The sequence below is a fragment of the Pituophis catenifer genome, unplaced genomic scaffold, assembly GCF_029215685.1.
Source record: "Pituophis catenifer annectens isolate HBS135680 unplaced genomic scaffold, rPitCat1.0.hap2 SCAF_1, whole genome shotgun sequence".
In the NCBI taxonomy this organism is placed as follows: Eukaryota; Metazoa; Chordata; class Lepidosauria; order Squamata; family Colubridae; genus Pituophis; species Pituophis catenifer.
In genome coordinates this window covers 162,851,636-162,872,568 of record NW_027256881.1, presented here as the reverse complement: position 1 = coordinate 162,872,568, position 20,933 = coordinate 162,851,636, and the positions used below count along the sequence as shown (strand labels likewise).

The 20,933-nt window shown below is 38.1% G+C and overlaps 2 protein-coding genes across 6 annotated transcripts in view; one reads left to right on the top strand and one right to left on the bottom strand.

Moving 5' to 3' along the window:
• The window catches only part of RB1 (RB transcriptional corepressor 1), a 58,994-nt gene extending 47,732 nt beyond the window's left edge, over positions 1 to 11,262 (top strand). For 2 of the 4 annotated variants that reach the window (XM_070933143.1, XM_070933140.1), the window contains 8 exons: positions 781 to 926; positions 1,784 to 1,888; positions 2,520 to 2,633; positions 2,724 to 2,890; positions 5,070 to 5,100; positions 7,433 to 7,575; positions 9,724 to 9,773; positions 10,375 to 11,262. In XM_070933143.1, the coding sequence (XP_070789244.1) occupies positions 781 to 926; positions 1,784 to 1,888; positions 2,520 to 2,633; positions 2,724 to 2,890; positions 5,070 to 5,100; positions 7,433 to 7,575; positions 9,724 to 9,773; positions 10,375 to 10,448 (830 nt within the window). In that variant the 3' untranslated portion in view covers positions 10,449 to 11,262. Of the gene's footprint in view, positions 1 to 780; positions 927 to 1,783; positions 1,889 to 2,519; positions 2,634 to 2,723; positions 2,891 to 5,069; positions 5,101 to 7,432; positions 7,576 to 9,723; positions 9,774 to 10,374 lie in introns of those variants that run through there. The other 2 variants (XM_070933139.1, XM_070933142.1) reach the window with 2 other exon arrangements.
• Positions 11,263 to 13,238: 1,976 nt separating this feature from the next.
• The window catches only part of RCBTB2 (RCC1 and BTB domain containing protein 2), a 41,334-nt gene continuing 33,639 nt past the window's right edge, over positions 13,239 to 20,933 (bottom strand). For both annotated transcript variants that reach the window (XM_070933137.1, XM_070933138.1), the window contains 4 exons: positions 20,470 to 20,596; positions 19,372 to 19,511; positions 16,752 to 16,882; positions 13,239 to 13,477 (listed from right to left, as the gene is read on the bottom strand). In XM_070933137.1, the coding sequence (XP_070789238.1) occupies positions 13,337 to 13,477; positions 16,752 to 16,882; positions 19,372 to 19,511; positions 20,470 to 20,596 (539 nt within the window). In that variant the 3' untranslated portion in view covers positions 13,239 to 13,336. The remainder of the gene's footprint in view (positions 13,478 to 16,751; positions 16,883 to 19,371; positions 19,512 to 20,469; positions 20,597 to 20,933) is intronic.

Below are 20,933 nucleotides of genomic sequence, written 5' to 3'. Positions count from 1 at the left end.
TGGCAATTTTAAGACTAGTGGACCTCAATTCTCAGAATTATAGGAGTTGAGGTCCACCAGTCTTAAAGTTGCCAGGGTTGGACACCCCTGATTTGGAGTAAATCAGAAAGGTAGCAGTGAGGCGGCAGATGAGCCAACTGCACAGGGAAGTCTCCTGCGCCAGTCTTTTTTGCCTGGCAAAAGCCATTTCTGGCTGGAGGGAAGGACTGGAGATGGAACAGATATTTAAGGCATGTTTCGATTCTAAGTTAATGCATTGCCCCCTTTACCACTAACTTTTTTGCAATTTAATAGTCCTGAAGTATATTTTAATTGCAGCATTATGTAAATTATCAATATTTCTTAAATATTTTAATGCATTTGATATCTTTTGGAATTACTTGCCCATGACATATGTCACACAATTTTCTTAAATATAGAATTTTACCAAATTAAAACATTATTTCATTATTATGTATTACTAATTCCTAATATGTTTCTACAAATTCAAGCAATGATTTCAGATTACTAAAAAGACTTTTGCTGAAATCACAGCAGAGTTTTAGAAAAGAAGAGCTTCTATACCATTCTCAAAAGTGACAGTCTCTCAATAAATATGCTGACTTTGTACAGGCTAATATAATTTTTGTTGTGATTAAAATAACACATACACCTTGTTACATTCCTGGAGTAAACTCTTAAATATATTCTGTACATTATATTACATTATCTCCCTGTGTTTCTATAAATATAAATATTGATTTGACCTTGTTTGTAATTTATAAACAAATCTCTTTCCAGTGTATTGCTTGGCTTATAGAAGATTAAATAACTTATGTTTGCGTCTTCTGCCTGACCATCCTGAACTTGAACATTTGATATGGACCCTTTTTCATCACACACTGCAAAATGAATATGAACTGATGAAAGACAGACACTTAGACCAGGTAATATATTTGACTGGATCCACTTATTTACTTTTTTTTTTTAATTTAGATTTTTCCATGCTCAAGCAAGTTTACATAACATTATGTTACATTACATTGCCTTAGTCCTATCAGAAACTTGATAATAGGCAAGCAAAAACAAATGATAATGTTATCCATTCAGTCATGTCCGACTCTTGGCAGTTCTGTGGGCCAGGTCTCTCCACATCTTTCAATCTTGGACTACTTTGAGCATTTCTGAGCTCTGGCTGCTGAGAGCTTTGATGTTGTCCAGCCACCGTATTCTTTGACAGCCAGGTTTCCTTTTACCGCTATCTCTTCCAAACATAATTGCTTTCTTCAGTGAATTGCCCCGCATGACATGGCCAAACAAGCAGTAACACACAAATGGTAAGACAAGATTAGAGGGAATATGAGTCAATTATATTCCTTCAGGGTTATTTATCATTGAAAGCTAGTATCCTTATTTAGAGTGGTAAATGTAGGAAGTAAAGGATTCAATATCATTCCCAAGTTTGGCATATAATTGGTGTTCCATATCTATTTCTCATATTAAATATCTACATGAACCTTTCTCAGGCTGGTGCCCCAATTATTTTGTAGTACAATGTTTAAAGGATTTTGTTTTTGGTATTTAATATTGCATAGTTTTATTATTCTTATAATTTTATAATTTTGTTATGTTTGTTATTTCAATTGTTTAAATAAATTTTACATATTTTTTAAATTAAACAAGTGCTCCAATAGCTAAGGTTTTAAAGCTTTTTCCATTCCTGAAAAGCCGGGGCTGGACTTTCTTTAATAACGAGTGATGATGGTGATGAGAATAATGATGGCTCCTCTCTGCATTTAAACAGATTATGATGTGTTCCATGTATGGCATATGTAAGGTGAAGAATATTGATCTCAGGTTTAAAACTATTGTGACAGCATACAAGGAACTCAACAATGCAAATCAAGAGGTATGGGACACTTTTTAGCAGTTATTATTGCTATTATTTGTATTAAAACTCTTATTTTGTCGAGTACCTTTGCAACAATAGCAAACAGCCAGAAGCTTCTAGACATCACTGATTTATGGATGTTACCTCTGACAACTTCTAGCAGATGTGGCAGGAAACAATTTAATCAACTTGCCTTTCTGCTAGCAATCAGATTTTGCAAGAATGCGATATGTTCTCAAAATTCCAAATGAATATGTGGTCAAAAACTAAGCATAATGTCAACATTAATTAGTATATCACTATATCCAAATATGAGGTTCCAGTTAAAAATACTTCCCTCACATTTTATTCAGTATACCACCTGTCTAAAGCATTTGAAAAGGATGATTAAAAAAAGGTGAAATTCACTGAACAGTAATTATTCATTATATTTTTAATTCATTCAGGACCAAACTTTTTCTGAATAAATCATCCTCAGATTAAGGAAGCTAACATTGTTGTGGGAGGGAATGTGAGCATAAGAATTTTCCAAAGAAGGAAAATCCTGTACAAATTAAGTATAACAGAGATGTTACAAACAGATATAACTACTGGAAGAAGTTGTTATTATAGGGGGCTGATGCTTAAATTTCTAATCAATTTCATCTAGACATTCAAGTGTGTTTTGATCAGGGAAGGACAATACGATTCCATTATAGTCTTCTACAACATGGTATTTATGCAAAGACTGAAAACTAATATTTTGCAATATGCTTCCAATAGGGTAAGTAATTACATGTCTATCCTCTAATGAATATTTCTCAATAAAAATTGACAAATCCCCATAGCGCTAATTTAAAATTTCATCTTCCAGCCTCCAACATTAACACCCATTCCTCACATTCTACAGAGCCCTTATAAGTTTTCTAATTCTCCTTTACGTGTTTCTGCTGGAAATAACATCTATGTCTCACCTTTGAAGAATCCCAGCAAATTTTCTGAAGGGCTATTGTCACCCACAAAAATGACACCCAGAACAAGGTTAGTAAATTATTCCTTTAAGCAACTAAATCAAACGCCAGCCTAAGATGGATAGATATTTTTCAGTTTTAATACAAGTGATCACAATTCTGCTCTTCTTCCATTATAGGAAATATCTATTTGATTAGACATAAAAAGTTGTTTGTACAATCTGCATACCCTCACCCTCAAAAAGAAACCTTGCTCCCATAGACACTATATTTATTCTATATAGACATTCTGGATGTAATGTGAATGGCATTCATAGTTTCCTAGATTTTAATGTATTTGTTAGTGGGCTAATAGAGCCTCACGTGGACTTTCATATTGAGCTGTCTATGGCGGACTTCTATTGAGGCCAAGGGAACCATAGATTCAAATAGCTAATTGGGAGGAATGATCAGTTCTAGCCTCCTTTCTCTCTGTTCTCCCCTTGGCCTGTTTACTGTCATCCCTGCTGCTTGCTAGTAATTGCTCTTTTGCTGCTCTGACATTCACGTAGCTGGCCTCAATTGCTGATGTGAACAGCAGCACCCTTTTCTTGTTCAGGTGGGGATCCAGTTTCTATCAACTAACAACCCTTGTTTTGCTGCTTTTACCCATATTTTATTGTAAAATACAGTTTTTCTGGAAAAATGCTAAAAAAATAAAAATCAAAACCTGAGCGCAGTGAAAAATAGTGCTCACAGAAACACATTAACACTGGGCTGAAAGAAAGCCTGCCCCAAAGAAATTAAAAATGGAGCTGCATTGTTCTAATGCTAATATGACAGTAATCAACACAAGGGCTACAGAAACTTTAGGGCACCAGATGGAGCAAAGAAGATGGAGCTGTTGTTTGAAAGGGAATCCGCCCTTCCCCTCTCTGCAAAAGTTGTATAAATGAGCAAGTGCTTCCCACCCAGTTTAAGCTGACTGCTGCTGGGCAGGTTTTAGGGCATTCTGGCAGATAAACTCACTGACTGACCAGGGAAGCTTATTTTAAAGGACCTTTAAATTTATGGACCCTTACATTCCCAAAGTATCCTTCTAGTAAAACTTGGTGGAATATTTTCCTAGAAACTACATGTGTGGCAAACATGAATGAGAAGACTGTTTCACAGAACTTCCATGTATTTTTCTGATTATTATTGGGAAGAAAAAACATTTCAGGTACAATTATGTTTAAAGGTTATGCCTCATGAATATGATTTGAGTATTTAGAATTAACATTTTAGATTTATTGTCGGAGAAAGCATCTATTCCATCTCAAGCTGAAAATCATGATTCACTCTAAAAAAATTGAGTTCAATAACTCTCAAAATTTATCTTTATGAATCTCCAAAAATTGAGGCAAACATCAAATCCAGATTAATTTATCTGCATGTTTGAATAATTTCTGGATTGGCTTTTGATTTTGGCATAATCAAAAGTTAATGAGTGCGACTTCTTTTTAGAATATTTCTGTTTGCCTTTTCTGTCTTCAGAAAATGGATCCTGTTGTGGCATGGGGAATTAGTAAGACAGATACTATCTGTATACCTGTTTTTCCTGAAAATAAGCCCTATCCCAAAATAAGCCCTATTTAAGAGCCTGCGCCCATTCAGTCTGGTTGCTTGTGATGCCTTGGCCGCAAGGCGAGCTGGAGCTGCTCCACGCACCCTGCATTGGCTTAACTCAGGGCCTCCTCAGCCAGGCCATCCACGCCCTGATACCTGCCTTGCAGCGGCAGCACCAACAACAACGTGCAGGAGTCCACGTGCCCACCGACCCACTTCTGCTTCTCATGGCCGCAATGGAGCAGGAGACTGAGTGGTGTGCCGGTGTCACAGCTGAGAGGTGAGGCAGGCGTTGGGATGTGGATGGCCTGGCTGCGGGGGCCCTGAGGTAAGCCAGTGTGGGGCAGCTCCACCCCCACACCTCACAGTGGTGGCACTGGCGCACCTCATGGCCTCCTGTCCCGCTGTGAGCAAGCAGAAAAAGTGGGCCTCCTGTACATTGGAGGGGGGAATAAGACACCCCTGAAAATAAGCCCTAGTGCTTATTTTGAGGCCCTTAAAGAAAATAAGACCTGGTCTTATTTTCGGGAAAACACGGGCAGTAATACAACTGGACAATATTATATAAATTGCTTTATATTAATATATGTCTATGTAGTGTGTAGTCTCAAACATCATTTCTAGAAAAAAGATTAAATACTTTTTTTTATCTTGTCCTACAGAATATTGGTTTCAATTGGTGAATCCTTTGGGGTAAGTTTCCTATTTTGAGTAATTATTTAAATTAAATGTATTGCATTGGGGTTTGCTCTACATACAGCTGAGGTTTTACGTTTCTCCTAATATTTTTTGATGAAAAGTAATTGAAAGTCAGTTGACACTGGAAGAAAAAACAAGACACAAGGTGTTATGACCCAGATGGTCAAGGCAAAGCAGGCCTCTAGAGAGTCCTTTATTGCTATAAGTAAATATTGCAACAAACAGTCCTCCAACGACCCCATGCTACCCTGAAGACATCCACCCTCTCTTCCCCCAAATAACAGCCCATATATAACAAAGGAAGTCCACAGAGTAGGAGTACGCTCACAGGGTGAGTTCTAGGGTCCCAAGAGTCCATCCAGCTAAGCGAGTTCACAAGACACACTGTACTCCACAAGGCAAGGCATGAGACAAAAGGCAGTCTCCTCAGGGCAAAAGGAAGGTATAAGCAAAAGACAGTCCTCAAGGCAAGGCAAAAAGCACGAGTCAAGGCTGGGGGAGTATAAGCCAAAACAAACAATTGTTCCTGGCAAAGACTAAATCCCCATAGATTCTTCTTAAATCAATCCACTCCAGGTGTTCCTTGTGAGGGAGGGGTGGGGTGACCTTCTACTGAGTACCCTCACAGCCCTTCTCTGAGCTTGCCTATGCTCTGCTTCTCCGTGCCTTTGAATTGAGGTGGGGAGGCAGCTGTTCCTCATCGGAGGGAATCTGCTGCCTATCAGTACCACTGCTTGTCAGCAGTCGATCCTCCCGTGTCTGAGTGCAGGTAGCTCTCCATCTGGTTGACACCCCTCCCCCCCCAAATGTCTGAGAGGCCTGGGACAGCAATGTCCTCAGCCCCAGGCCTCTTCAAATATGTCGTCCCCGTTGGACGGTCCCGATACCACCACCACCTCCGAACCAGGCTCCGATGGAGCCATGACATTATGTTTCCTCTGCCTGTTTTTCTGTTCCAAAATGAACATATATGTTTATTCCCAACTATTAGTAAGGAACAGACATTCATTAGTAGGAAAAGGGTTCAAATGGAACCATAGGTAATGGTTGTGCAAAAGATTGTAGATCTGGCTTTGAGGAAGGGAAAATGGAAATTGTCCTGAGAAAGTGGAAAGGGTGAGAAAGAAACTCAGGATAATACTGTCTGTTTTATTGTAATATGAGATGAGGCAAAGAGAACCTCTTCACAAGCTTTCCAGATTCTGGTTATCCTACTCTGCAACAGTTACTGGAATCCCCGCTGCTTCTCTTTCTTTATCTTGCTTGCTTCAGAGGGATGACAACTGCCTACATTAGCAATGTCAGTTCACCTCCATAGAAATTGGAGCCAAAATATTTTGTGGGCATCAAAATGCATGTCAATAAAGGAGAATATTTATAGTTCAGGATTGAAACGAAGGGTTCTTTATGTTCTCTGATCTTGGTTGCTTTCTTTCTTTCGTTACGTTTTCTTTTTCCCTCATGAATTGGATTCCTTTAAAGGTGTTGATGATTTTATGGGTGTTGTCTAATTGACCTTTTTTCATTATGATGAAGGTGTCATCTACATATCTGATCCATTTTTGTGTTGCATTTGTGGGAGTGCTATTGATTCCAGATGTTGCGTAACGACTTCCATTGACAAAACTCTTTGAATTATGACTCAGATTATCAAGATTTTAGGTTTCCATTTAATTGTGAACATAGAACAAGTGTAATCAGAATGGAATGGGGTGCTTTGTCAAATCTTTTGCTGAAATCAAGATGTATCTGCATCATTCTCCAAATCTCTTGAAAGAATTATCTGTTCAAAACAGGATATATCATTAATTTGTACAGTCTTAAAAGCTCAGTCCTAATTTCTTTTAATTACTCCATCGTTTTTGGGAAGCTTAGAGATCAATCACATTATACTCCTGTTCTGACCCAGCCCTTGCAGAAGCAAGAAACTGAGACCCTGCAAAGAAAACCCCTTCTTTATTTACACATTGGGAATTAACTGCGTTCACCAACAGAAAGGCCAGGCAAGAGTCCAGCAAGAAGTTAACTGAAACAATATTCCTTATCCACTCATTATGATAAATGCAAGGCTGATGAACTCCCAGCCAAGAGGCTGCAAATTAAGTCAGTTCAAACAGAAATAGACAAGTTTCAATTTTGGCAAGGCAATCTTTGTCACTCTCTGTTGCTCGGCATTCTGAACAACGGCATGCGTAGAGGTTTGGAATATGCTGTCAATTTGTTTTAAGAGCCCAATTCATATTTTCTCTTAAAGGATTCCACTTAATACTTATCCAACAATATGTAAAAATAAATTATCTTTTTAATTATCTTCCTGGTATTCTAGAGTTCTGAAAAGTTTCAAAAGATAAACAAGATGGTATGTAACAGTGATCGTCATCTCAAACGAAGCTCTGAACTAAGCACCACTCCTAAGCCTTTGAAGAGATTGCGTTTTGATATAGAAGGTCAGGATGAAGCTGATGGAAGGTGAGCCGATTTCTGAATAAATTAATGCAGGTCTGTATTAGTGGTCCCATCTCAGTATCTAGGTTCATTCATGTAGAGTTTTGGCTTACTGTGTGGAAACCCACCTCTGCCATCTAGTTTATGGCAGAAATGTTGTAATTTTTAATGAGATTATGGTGAAAAAAGACATGATTACAAAGTCATCAGAATAGTTTCATTTAATTTTCATTAAATTTATATATGAACTCAGTATAATAAACTTTAGTTTTTTATTCATGTCTCTGCATTTCATTGTATTGCAATGATTTGTGTGCAGGAGAATGGTTGGGATATGTAGATGGGAGGGATCAATTGATTTTATAAAATGGATTATTTTATTAGTTAATGCTATTAGTCCTGGCCTGCCTGAAGTCTGTCTTTTGGCATACCCAAGCATATGTGGACAGGCAGATATGTCTGTCCATGCATCTTTGTACTAAGCAACGGGACATCCCCAGGATTGATTTTAACTGGGTTGACACCTTTAGGTTGATATGATGTAGAAAATGGACATTGGATAGGATGTTTGTTATATATTTATAAGAAAAATCTCAGTTTAGTCCACTTGGATGCAGTGGACAAATTTCCCTGTTATTTGCATCATTTATTCTATTTGCATATTGATTATCAGATGGGTACAAATGATGTAATTTATATCATTAGCATAATATTGCTATAGCCCAGGTATGTCTAACATTTGGCTTGCCTGGGCTGCATTGAGTGAAGGGGAATTGTCCTGGGCTGCACATAAAATGGTTCATTGCAGTCAGCCAAATGTTCAGACAGGATTTGGCATTTTATTTACCTATCGAGTCCTTCCCAGCAGCCTGGGATAGGAAGATGTTGATGTTTCATGGTGTTAGAGGTATTGCAGGACGAAAGCTGTTTTTAGTAAACCTGCCTTTTGCAATTGACTGATGGTGAGTTTATCAATGCCGATGGTGTTCAGGTAGTGCTCCAGTTGTTTTGGGATTGCATCAAGGGCTTATTACTATTGGTACTACCTTTGTTTTCTTTTGTATGTATATAAATAACCAATTTCCTTTATTTTTTAATTTTTTTAAATAAAATCTTGGGCCACATTACTACCTGTCTAGGGCTGCATGCGGCCCGTGGCCTGGACATGCCTGTTATAGATGATATGCTGTCTAATTCAGTGGGCACCCCCTTTTTTTCCAGCTGGTCCATAAATTGTTTATTTGCAATTTCTTCAAATTTTATTTTTAGTAAAAGCAGTATGTAGAAGCTAAAAATGAAATTTGAACACTGTTAAATTGATATCTCTCTTTAACAATATCCCCCTGCCCTCCTTGGCGGTTCTGCCTGCTGGTTTTTGGTGGTTTTCTTGTCCTCTATGCAGGGAACTTTCCAGCTCAACCAGACTACTTCTTGAACTGTTTTCTACATATACAGTACATATACCACTTATTGGTAGTTTATTAACATATTAGTTTGCAGTTTCCTGACTTCAAAAATTGTTGCTGTCTTAGCAAGTTAGTAATAATAGTAATAGTAACTTAGTTAGACATAGTGTTATGTCTAATTTAGTTATACTAATTAGTATATATGGCAGAGAGTCCTCTGAAATAGAGCTGTTGTGTTGAAATTGGAAATTCTGTGTAATTTGTTATTTTTGGGAAAAAAATGAAATTTGAATTTTAAGTTTTAAACTCAGGATTATATAAAAATGAAAGTATAGTCTTACTTTTCAAAGGACATCTGCATAGGGAAGGCATGTTCCCCAAGCAGAAGATAACCTTGATTTATTCGAAGTTTCTACATGTGGCAGATATGCAGCTGAAGGAGATTTATTCAATTTGGTTACTATAGGTATTGCAGTGTGAATTGTCATTTGCTGTCTAGAGCAGACCTGGGCATTTTATGGTCCACAGGCATATCCGGTTTGCAGATGGTCCCAGTCTGGTCCGTGGTGGTGATGGGGCGGTGGTAGTACTGTAGGGACAGGGTGGCAGGGGGTGGGGCAGTAGCCCTTCACAACAATTCTACTTTCTCATGTAGCCCCTTGATAAAATTAATTGCCTGCCCCTGGTCTGGAGTCACAAGTTATGTGCAACACACTTTGAAATCAGAACTGTATAAAATGTATAATTTATCTTCCCTTATCTACAGGGAACATCTTTCTGGAGAGTCAAAATTCCAACAAAAGCTTGCAGAAATGAGTAAGTTTTTGTACTGCATGAGAATAATATAAATTACTACTGGGGACATTTGAGATGGTCTTATACAACAATGAGCAAGTTCCTCACTAGTGCCATGTATTTACTGGGCTTTGGGGGTAGTGATTCCCAAGCACATAAAACAACATGCTATAATCCAACAAGCTCAGCTAGTCACTATTTAAATACTTCATGTAAAAGGAATCTCCATGCCATTTGGATTCTAATCAACCTCCAGTATCATCTGGCCTGTTCTTTAGCTTCCCAGCACCTTTACTTTTCCTCTTCCCCAGGAAATCCCTCAACCTTGGTTTTTCCCACCCCGAAATCCTCTCCATTTTGGTCTGTGTCCAAAAGGGAAGAACCCCATTTCACTCCATATCTTGGCCACTTTTCAGTTCATGCATGAACAATTTTATGAATAATATCAAAATCCCCAAGATGTAATGAAAATCTAGGTACCTGCATTTCATGAGGATTCTGTTTTTAATTTACAGATCCGAGATTAGCTGCTTGCATGTCTTCAATTTTATTTTAGCAAATGTCTTATTTATCAGTTTAGACTAACACATTTAAAAAGGCAGTACTGTTTTTGTTTTTCTAGCATCTACTAGGACTAGAATTCAAAACCAGAAACTGAATGATGGTGCTGAAGTTTCAGACACTGTACAGAAGTGAACTGCTCTTGAGACCCTGGATCTGCACTGTAGCTTTTATTTCTACTACATTGTTTTGCATATATTGCGTAGCTAATTTAATTAGTTGAGTTTAATGTTTTTCAGTGTTTCATGCTATGACATAGCATATGTATTATCCATTTAAGTGTTAATTTATACATATTAGTTTTCAGTAAAATTGATTTCCTAGTGCATTGTTGTTGAATTATATTACCTTTTCAGTTTTTATTGAACTACTTTGTTTTAGATATTCAGGTTCAATATACAAAATGCACTAGTATTTTATTAAGAATTGTCATTTTAATGTTAGAATTGATGCACTATTTATATGTTTGAGGTCCCCCTCCAAGGAACACCCAACACTATGTCAAAGAACTGTCTGCAGGACAGAGTTCTACAATAATTTATACAATTGGATTTATAGTCATTAGTTCTGAATGTCCCCCACTTGCCTGGGCAGTGCGCTTACGTATGGTGTCTAGATCAAATACATTAGCTAACAATTTTATCTTTTTTTCCATCTTAAAACTCATATACAAATTAGAAAATTTGGCAGCCTGGTTGAATGTTATTATTTTATTTCAGTAAACCACAATGACTGCAACAAAACACCTACACTGCACACTCTTATCTGTCTCCTGAGCAGAGAAGTGTAATTCTGTAGCTGTCATTCTTTAGTCTGTTAGTTTTGTAATAATCAGTAGTCAAGATTGCAAACTCAATATAGACTATGAAAATAAAGTTCTGAAATTTTATTAACAGTAACTATTAAGAGTTGGCTAACCTAAACTATCATAACGAAGTATTTTGACAAATTGAGCATAGAAATATTCTGTATTCTAATAAAAATTAAAGATTAATAAAATAATTTTAAAAATAAGAATGAGAATCATTAATATACAATGCAAATTATATTTAATATCTTTTATCCTGAAGTTGAGTTGCTGATATAATTTAGTTTATTGGCTTGCTAACTATAATTTAGTAAACATGAAATAGAAAGCAATGAAACTTTCAGAAATATTTCATACAGTGAACTTAAACCTGGAAAACTGGCTGATGGAATGCAATCCACATTCTTTACATCCTATGAATCTGTGTTTTCCCAGTAAGTATAAGAAAATAAGGACCTTAATGTTTAAATGTGTTACCTTATGAAATATACTATTTAAACTCAAATTCAAAACCTTTGATATTTCAGATTTAAGTTTAGAATCTAGGTTACTTATTGTTTTGTGAATCTATTCATTAGTGTAAACAAATTCTCCCACAAACAATTATTTCTCTACTTATCTGAATTTATTTGCAATAAATGTCATGAAGAAACACATATATTTACATTTTCATTTAAAATTTCAGAAAGATCATAAAAGAACAGGACTGTGTGGAATCATCCTCATTCTTATAGTCTTAATATGATTTTTAAAATTGGGTTATTTCATTGAAAGTTTGGGTTTTGGCAAAATAGTGACTCAATATTACTTTATCTCATACACAACTTTAATTGACTAGGGACAATGATGTAGGTTTAGCTGTTCCGGGATTAGATTGTTTGGAAATAGGAAAGCAAGACATTTATTTCTTGCTTCAGGCATGCCCCTTGAGCTTTCCGAGCTCCTGTTTGAGAACTTTGTTAGATGTTCTAGCCACTCTGTATACAGTCTTCACCATCGACTCTTCAGTTTCTCATGAGCAAAACCTCCTACCTCAAGCAGAATCCCTGAAGGTTTGATCAGTACTATGTATAAGTCAAGGCAGATTTAGCGATAGTTTTCAATGTTACATATCCAGAAATTGTTCCACTATTAGAATTAGTTACTTGCTCCTAAACTGTAAAAAACTCTTAATAGAAAGAAGTAAATATTTGTGTCAATCAATTGGGATATTTTTCACTCTGCAGAGGATAACAATGCCATTGTCTTTTAGAAGATAATTAATATTAGCACTGCGGGAGATGGTCTGGCTGGAAAAAAGATTCTGCCCAAGAGAGGTGAACAATTTTACAGTAAGATATATGACTTTTCCTTTATCAGCCTGTTGCCCCAACCTGTATTCTAAAAATAAGTGTTCCGCCTGGCCATCAGTCCCAGTTTGGAAATTGTTAAACTAATCAATCAATTAAAAACTAGGAAAGCCTCCAACAGTGACCTAATGCTGGCCAAATTGTTATTAAAAATATTGATTGGTGAGTTTGCCATCTCCTGCTTTATTCACATATCAATAATGCATCCCAAATACCTGAAGGCTGAAACTCTTCTTTCATCATCCTACTTTTAAAGAAAAGCAACAGCCTAATTATCATCCAGTAGCATTCCAATAAACTAGATAGACACTTTCACTTTTGCAAGATTGGTTTGGCTGGGACAAGAGAAATTTCTAGATGTACAAGTTGGCTTTATGGAAGGGATGACACAAAGTTACCTAGCATAGTTTTAATTTTATTAAATCTCTAATACTTTCATAATTGCTGTGGGGTTCCAGAGGTTTTATCTTTTGTGGGCTTCCCCTTCCCTTCTAATTTTCCAAAGCTCATATTCCTATTCATAGACTAGCAACTTCAGCTGTTGGTAAGAAAAACTGTTGCTTTCATATTGCAAGATACTGTAGCAACTGTCTGCAGATATGATATCTGTGGACAGGCTTTTCCTGAAGCATGGAAGATTATTTCAAGATATTTAAAGTAGTTTAGCTGTATCAAAATTTATTTACTTAGCTTTTAGTGAAAACTGTTGTTTTGGTGTTTCCTTAATTTCTAAGATCAGTTGTCACAGTAGGGAGCCAGAATGCATAATGCTCTTTTTAAATAAGGTTTATGAGAAAATTATCATGACATCAGAAATACAAATAATGATAATGAAACTATCTTCATTATTAGGCAAGGGTTTTACTTCAGTTTTTAAATGCTCCAACTCGACTGGCTTTGCTTATGAAGTTCTTCATGAGGTCATGGTCCATTTCTGCAAAACCTGGAGACTGAGTAACGACAGTCAGGTGGTTGATGCAAAACCGGAAGCAAAATTCCTCTAACTCCTAGAAATGGAGTGTTTACATATTAATACACACTACTAATGTGTGATATTGTTCCACATAATCACTATAGGTGGCAGGTCAGGGCTGAAAAAAAGATAACCCTAAAATGGAAAAAGAAATCTGGAACAGAAAAACAGCCATGACAATCTATTCCACTCATTAAAAATCAACTTGTTGCATCTCATAGCTAACTGAGGTGCCAATTTCTCACTCATGAAAATTTTGCTCTTGAGGGGGAAGAAAATTAAATGGAGTGAGAGAAATGTTCATATTAAAAAACCTCAAGAACTATTTCAACAATCCTACAAAATATGAAATAATTAAAAAGCATGATAAATAAAGTATCAAATCATACTCTCCTGTGTCCCTGCCTTCCCAATCAGTGAAGAGCAGATTCCCAAATGAAATGACCCAATAGGCGTTCAATTAAACTTTTCCTAAGCTCTAATTTACACCTCTTTGTCTTGGGTCCTCCCCCTACAGTTTTCCATATCCCTTAAATATAGTTGGGTCACACCCTAACTAAATCCAGAGTTCTAAAACAAATAGCAATTGACTGTCAGGACTGAAAAAAAATTCTTGGATGAGAAGCAAAACATTTTCAAGGGAAAAAACCAAGAAAGTCCAGTTGCCTTTTGGAAAAGCACCTTTGAGACAACTATGACCTAGGTGATTGAGAGTTTAAGAAGCTAGTTTCACTGAGTTCAGAATATTTCCTTTATTCACCTCTTTTATGGCGTTCTCTAGACACCAAATATATCCTTCCCAACAAATTGTGAAATTGCTCTGATATCTTGAAAACTACAAAAATTGTTATTTTTAACAGCAAATTCTTAGCATTTGCACAATGGTTTCACTTCTTCAAAGTACTTCACATACAGTCAGGTCCAGAAATATTGGGACATCGACACAATTCTAACATCTTTGGCTCTATACACCACCACAATGGAGTTGGAATGAAACAAACACAATGTGCTTTAACTGCAGACTGTCAGCTTTAATTTGAGGGTATGTACATCCAACTCAGGTGAACGGTGTAGGACTTACAGCAGTTTGCATATGTGCCTCCCACTTGTTAAGGGACCAAAAATAATGGGACAGAATAATAATCATAAATCAAACTTTCCCTTCTTAATACTTGGTTGCAAATCCTTTGCAGTCAATCACAGCCTGAAGTCTGGAACTCATAGACATCACCAGATGCTGGGTTTCATTCCTGGTGATGCTCTGCCAGGCCTCTACTGCAACTGTCTTCAGTTCCTGCTTGTTCTTGGGGCATTTTCCCTTCAGTTTTGTCTTCAGCAAGTGAAATGCATGCTCAATGGGATTCAGGTCAGGTGATTGACTTGGCCATTGCATAAAATTCCACTTCTGTCCCTTCAAAAACTCTTTGGTTGCTTTTGCATTATGATTTGGGTCAATGTCCATCTGCGCTATGAAGTGCCGTCCAATGAGTTCTGCAGCATTTGGCTGAATGTGAGCAGATAATATTGCCCAAAACACTTCAGAATTCATCCTGCTGCTTTTGTCAGCAGTCACATCATCAATAAATACAAGAGAACCAGTTCCATTGGCAGCCATACATGCCCACGCCATGACACTACCACCACCATGCTTCATTGATGAGGTGATATGCTTAGGATCATGAGCAATTCCTTTCCTTCTCCATGCTCTTCTCTTCCCATCACTCTGGTACAAGTTGATCTTGGTCTCATCTGTCCATAGGATCTTGTTCCAGAACTGTGAAGGCTTTCTTAGATGTTGTATGGCAAACTCTAATCTGGCCTTCCTGTTTTTGAAGCTCACCAATGGTTTACATCTTGTGGTGAACCCTCTGTATTCACTCTGGTGAAGTCTTCTCTTGATTGTTGACTTTGACACACATACACCTACCTCCTGGAGAGTGTTCTTGATCTGGCCAACTGTTGTGAAGGGTGTTTTCTTCACCAAGGAAAGAATTCTTCGGTCATCCACCACACTTGTTTTCCATGTTCTCCCAGGTCTTTTGGTGTTGCTGACGGTGCATTCCTTCTTTTTGAGAATGTTTCAAACAGTTGTTTTGGCCATGCCTAATGTTCTTGCTATCTCTCTGATGGGTTTGTTTTGTTTCTTCAGCCTAATGATGGCTTGCTTCACTGATAGTGACAGCTCTTTGGATCTCATCTTGAGAGTTGACAGCAACAGATTCCAAATGCAAATAGCACACTTGAAATGAACTCTGGGCCTTTTATCTGCACATTGTAATTGGGGTATGAATGTGGCCGCGCGGGTGGTTATGGGTGCAACTCATTGCGCCCACGTGACACCCCTCCTGCGCGAGCTGCACTGGCTCCCAGTGGTCTTCCGGGTGCGATTCAAGGTGTTGGTTACCACCTTTAAAGCGCTCCATGGCATAGGACCCGGGTACCTTCGAGACCGACTTCTGCCACCAATAGCCTCCCACCGACCAGTCCGCTCCCACAGAGAGGGTCTCCTCAGGGTGCCATCGGCCAAGTTATGTTGGCTGGCGACACCCAGGGGGAGGGCTTTCTCTGTGGGAGCCCCAGCCCTGTGGAATGAACTGCCCCCGGAAATACGTAAGATCTCCAACCTCCGGGTGTTTCGCTGCGCTCTGAAGACCCTGTTGTTCCGCCAGGTCGGGCTATTAACATAACGTTTTAAATTGGGGTATTTTAAATTTCTGGGATTTTAATTGGAGCCTAATTATTTAATGATTTTAAATTTTAATTGTTGTTTTGTTTCTGTGTTTTTAAATAGGCTGTACACCGCCCTGAGTCCTTCGGGAGAAGGGCGGTATAGAAATAAAATTATTATTATTATTAATGAGGGAATATCACACGCCTGGCCATGGAACAGCTGAGAAGCCAATTGTCCCATTACTTTTGGTCCCTTAACAAGTGGGAGGCACATATACAAACTGCTGTAAGTCCTACACCGTTCACCTGAGTTGGATGTACATACCCTCAAATTAAAGCTGACAGTCTGCAGTTAACGCACATTGTGTTTGTTTCATTCCAACTCCATTGTGGTAGTGTATAGAGCCAAAGATGTTAGAATTGTGTCGATGTCCCAATATTTCTGGACCTGACTGTACAAGAACTGCTTCTAATTTTTACCAGACCCCATAAAATAGGCCAAGCAGTATTCCAACAGCGTGGATTCCTTGACTAACACTACTCAATATATTAATTGCACAGACAAATTCAAGCTCATAGCTCAATGTAGAACAAGGACCCCCAGTCAGTAGCAACTCAGTAAAGAACATTTTCCATACCTTTGCTTCATACTTGATTGCAGTTGATAGAAGAGCAATTGCATTCTCTTCAGAAATGCCCTGCTTAATTGTTTGTTGGCAAAGCTTCTTTAGTCGGTTGTCTCTATAGAAGCTTGCCAAGTCTAACAGGCCTGCCAAAAGAGTGGGGGGGGAATCAAGTCTATACACAGGCTAGAAGAAACCTTTAGTAACACACAACTATAAAATACTTCTGGAATAAAAATGTTGCTAGTGATGTCACATATGAAAAGCTGGTGTTTTAAACATAGTTATCTGCAAATTTAATATGCGTTCTAAATGATGACTGTTGATAGCAGTTCTAGGCTCAAAAAATGATGACAATCCAGAAATGGGGGGGGTGGTGTTAAGCTTGGAACCTCTTTTCATCAGAACATTTCTGCCCTGGGCCATCTAAAGCACTTTACAGATGCCTGGAGGTTGTATGCATGTGGATGAGGAGGCATCAGCTTCAGCTTTGGCTCAAACCTGACAAGACCAAATAGTTTTAGGTCCCCCCGTCTGTCTTTTCCACCATAGAGTGGCTCCTTTGCCTTTGAGTTAGAGACCATCACAATCAGGGAGATTCTGTCTTTTATTTTGTACTAAGCATCTGGAAAAGTCGAAATTTGCTTCAAGGTTTTAGCAAATGTATGGAGCTTCTAGTCTCTTTTCCCCCTTTCGCATATAATAGAAATGGGCAAGGAAATTCTTCCTCATTCTCCCTTCTCTGACTGCCAATTTAACATTAATTTCCCAATTAAATGGAAAGACAATTCAACATTGGAGCCACCAATGGAGCTTCCACTATCTGGAAATCCAAAATTATATCTTGTGGAGTTCTGTGCTCTGGAAATATTTTTTTTTAAATAAAATTTTCTAAGCTACAATTCTTATAGCAACAAAAAACTCTCAAGACAGATTCCAGCAGAAATATTTTCAACTCAGCAAAAATGTTAAAATGGTTTTAAGGAAAAATAATATATTGGTTAAACTGCCTTTTTTGACACCCGTGACAGCTTCATGGGAATGAGCTGCTTTTATTTTAACTTTTCTTATTCAGTGCCTTGTCTGCCTACCAATTATGGTAAAATCTCAATTTAAGAGACTAATTGAGGGACAAGATGTCTGTTACTGAGGAAAGTTTGATGAGTCCAAGCGTGAGGATTTACATCATTTGCATAATGATATAAATTCATTTCTGAATTCTATTTGCATTATTTCTGCCGTAATTTGTTCTACTCCAGTTAAAATCTACTATATCTGTGATGGCAAACCTATGGCACGCGTGCCATAGGTGGCACATGGAGTCATATCAGTGGGCACGCGGGCTCAGCCAATTTTCAGGCCTTCTGGGCCCACCGGAAGTAGGGAAATAGGCTGTTTCCGGCCTCCAGGGGGTGAAGAAGGCCATTTTCGCCCTCCCCAGGCTCCTAGAAAGACTCTAGAGCCTGGGGAGAGCAAAAAACGGGCTTTCCGGTCCCACTGGAAGTCAGCAAATGGGCCGTTTCCGGCCTCCAGAGGGCCTCCGGGGGGTGGGCTCCTAGAAAGGTTCTGGAGCCTGGGGAGGGTGAAAAATGGGCCTACCGGGCCCACTGTGCCATTGCATGCCAAAAGCAGGGGAAGTGCGAATGGCTCACGGACGCATGCATAGGTGGGGGCAGGGCACATTGAATTATGGGTGTGGGCACATGCACGCACGACCCACCCCCACTCCCCCCACTTTTGGCACCCAATGGCAAAAAGGTTAGCCATCACTGTACTATATCAATGTCTGGTAAAATAAGATTTCACTGAATTACTTACATATAGAATAGCTAAGTAGTCTGCATTTCATTTGCAGACAATTGTCAGGTGAATTTTTTCATAGTTCTAGTGGGAAATATGGGATTTTCCCTACATAAAGGTAAGCTGATATTATCTTGGACAATATCAGCTTACCTTCAATGAAGGTAACAGTAGCAAGGCTTAATTTTAATTTAATGCCCATGCCTGATTTTTTTGCTGCTAAAGCAATTGCTTTTTCCAAGGTGAGACAGAAGAGAGAAAAGGGTGTAATAAATACTTTCAATTCTCATAAGTACTCCCCAAACTATACACAGTTAAATAGCTTTGGAGCCAACAGAGATGACTAAATTCCTAACTATCCTGTTACTATTGATTAAAACAAAGGATGCAACAAAGGACAACTAGGCTACTTAAATCTTTCTTAAAACTATTCTCATAATTATTCATAGAAATATTAAATTCTGAAAAAAAAGACCTTTAATTACTAATTATGAACATCTACATGTGCCTATATTTATTCTGGCCTACTGGGAAAGTCACAAAAATGTAGAATATATATATACTCTATTGTGTGTGTGTGTGTGCAATATAATGCTTTTTCTTATAACACTGCACAACTTGTTATACCAGTCTGTTTATTTTCCTTCGTCACTAACAAAATACTTTCTCTAATGCTACAAGATGTGAAAAATATATGCAAACTCATTTCATACTCTGAACTAAGTTTGCACAAGTCAGTATATTCAAGAGTTAATAGTGTATGTATGTATACACAAATATGTATGTAAATATCATGAAAATATATATTAACACCTTAGCTGGTTGTTCCAATTACCTATGGCATCTTCAGGAGGGAGACTGATGCTATCTGTATAAAGATACTCCAAAAATGCTCGGTAAACAGGATATGAGAATTCACTTATTTCTATGATTTCCTCAGTACCATTGTTCAGAACTGAATGAAAATGTTCACACCTAGGCATAAAAGGGAAACAGTTATAACATCAGCACCAACAAACAACTCAATTCCTACCATGTAACAGAAAACCTGAAATATTAACATGAAAATGATATGGGAAAGATGAACTCCTGCGAATGTAACTTGTATTAAGAGGGACTGAACCATTCCTTTCCATATTAGTTGTGTTTTTAGAATTGACAGTATTTTGTGCCTTACTGCCACACTAAACTGGCTTTGAAATGAATTATATACCTTGTAGAGACTTATTTCTATTTTTGACAATGTAATAATCAGCACAATATTTTGCTGATCATGAAGCTGCTTATTCATGCATGGTAGATTTTTCATTTAATGAAAAACATACCGTGTTTCCCTGAAAATAAGACAGGGTCTTATTTTGTTTTGAATCCCAAAATAAGGGCTTGGCCTTATTATTGGGGGGTCTTATTATTTTGGGGGTGCAGGAGGCCCCGGGTGGCCTGCGCACTTACAGCCGGGAGTCCGGCAGAAAGAGGCTCCCTTCAAGTGCTATCAAGCCCCTCCCCTTCTGCAGGGTGTGTGTGTAGAACACAAGCGGCCCGAAGGTACCAAGCCGCGCAAGTGTCTGTTCCCCCACGGCTCTCGCGCCTCCCAGGCCTCACCACGTTGATGTGGGCGAATGCCACTGGTGCCCACCACTAGGACCCGCGTGGAAGCCATGGCCAGGGCCAGCTCTCCCTGCAGGGTTCAGCTCCAGCCGTCACCATAGAGTGGGAAGCACACTCCCAGAGCGGCCACTGCCCTGGCTGGGGTTTGGAAGCCGCAGAAGCATAGTTTGGGGGAGAAAAAGAAAGACTTCTGCTGCTTCCCTAGCATGCAACCAAAAGCAGAAGCCGTATTTTAATAGTACTGGAAAAATTTTCTGTATATGGGCAAAAAAGGCCAAAAAAGGGAAGCTAATGAAAATATTGGAGAAGATTTAGAATTTCATACCTAATTTTGAGGAACACTTTATGAACATAAATGTATTTTCCATCTACTTGAAACCTCAAATCAGCATTATCTGGGTTGTCAAATGCCTTTTTTATTGATTGAGCTATTGTTAAGTGATTGTCAGGTTCTGAAACAAAAATATTACGAATATTTTTCAGCAATACTTTCTATTTCAATCTCTTTCATAGTACATAAAAACAAGAAAATAATGGAAATCAAACATTTTTCATTACACAAATAAAATCACTACAAAACCTGGATATAAACAAAGCAACAAGAGAATATTTTTGTTACATTCTTCTCTTATTCAGGAATAATGAGCAAATGATTCATTTTTTGACAAAGTGACTAAATTAACGGACCAGCGAAATTCATCAAATTTGAAGACACTAAACTGTCAGGAATAGCTAACACCCTAGAACCGTGATGGCGAACCTATGGCACACGTGCCAGATGTGGCACAC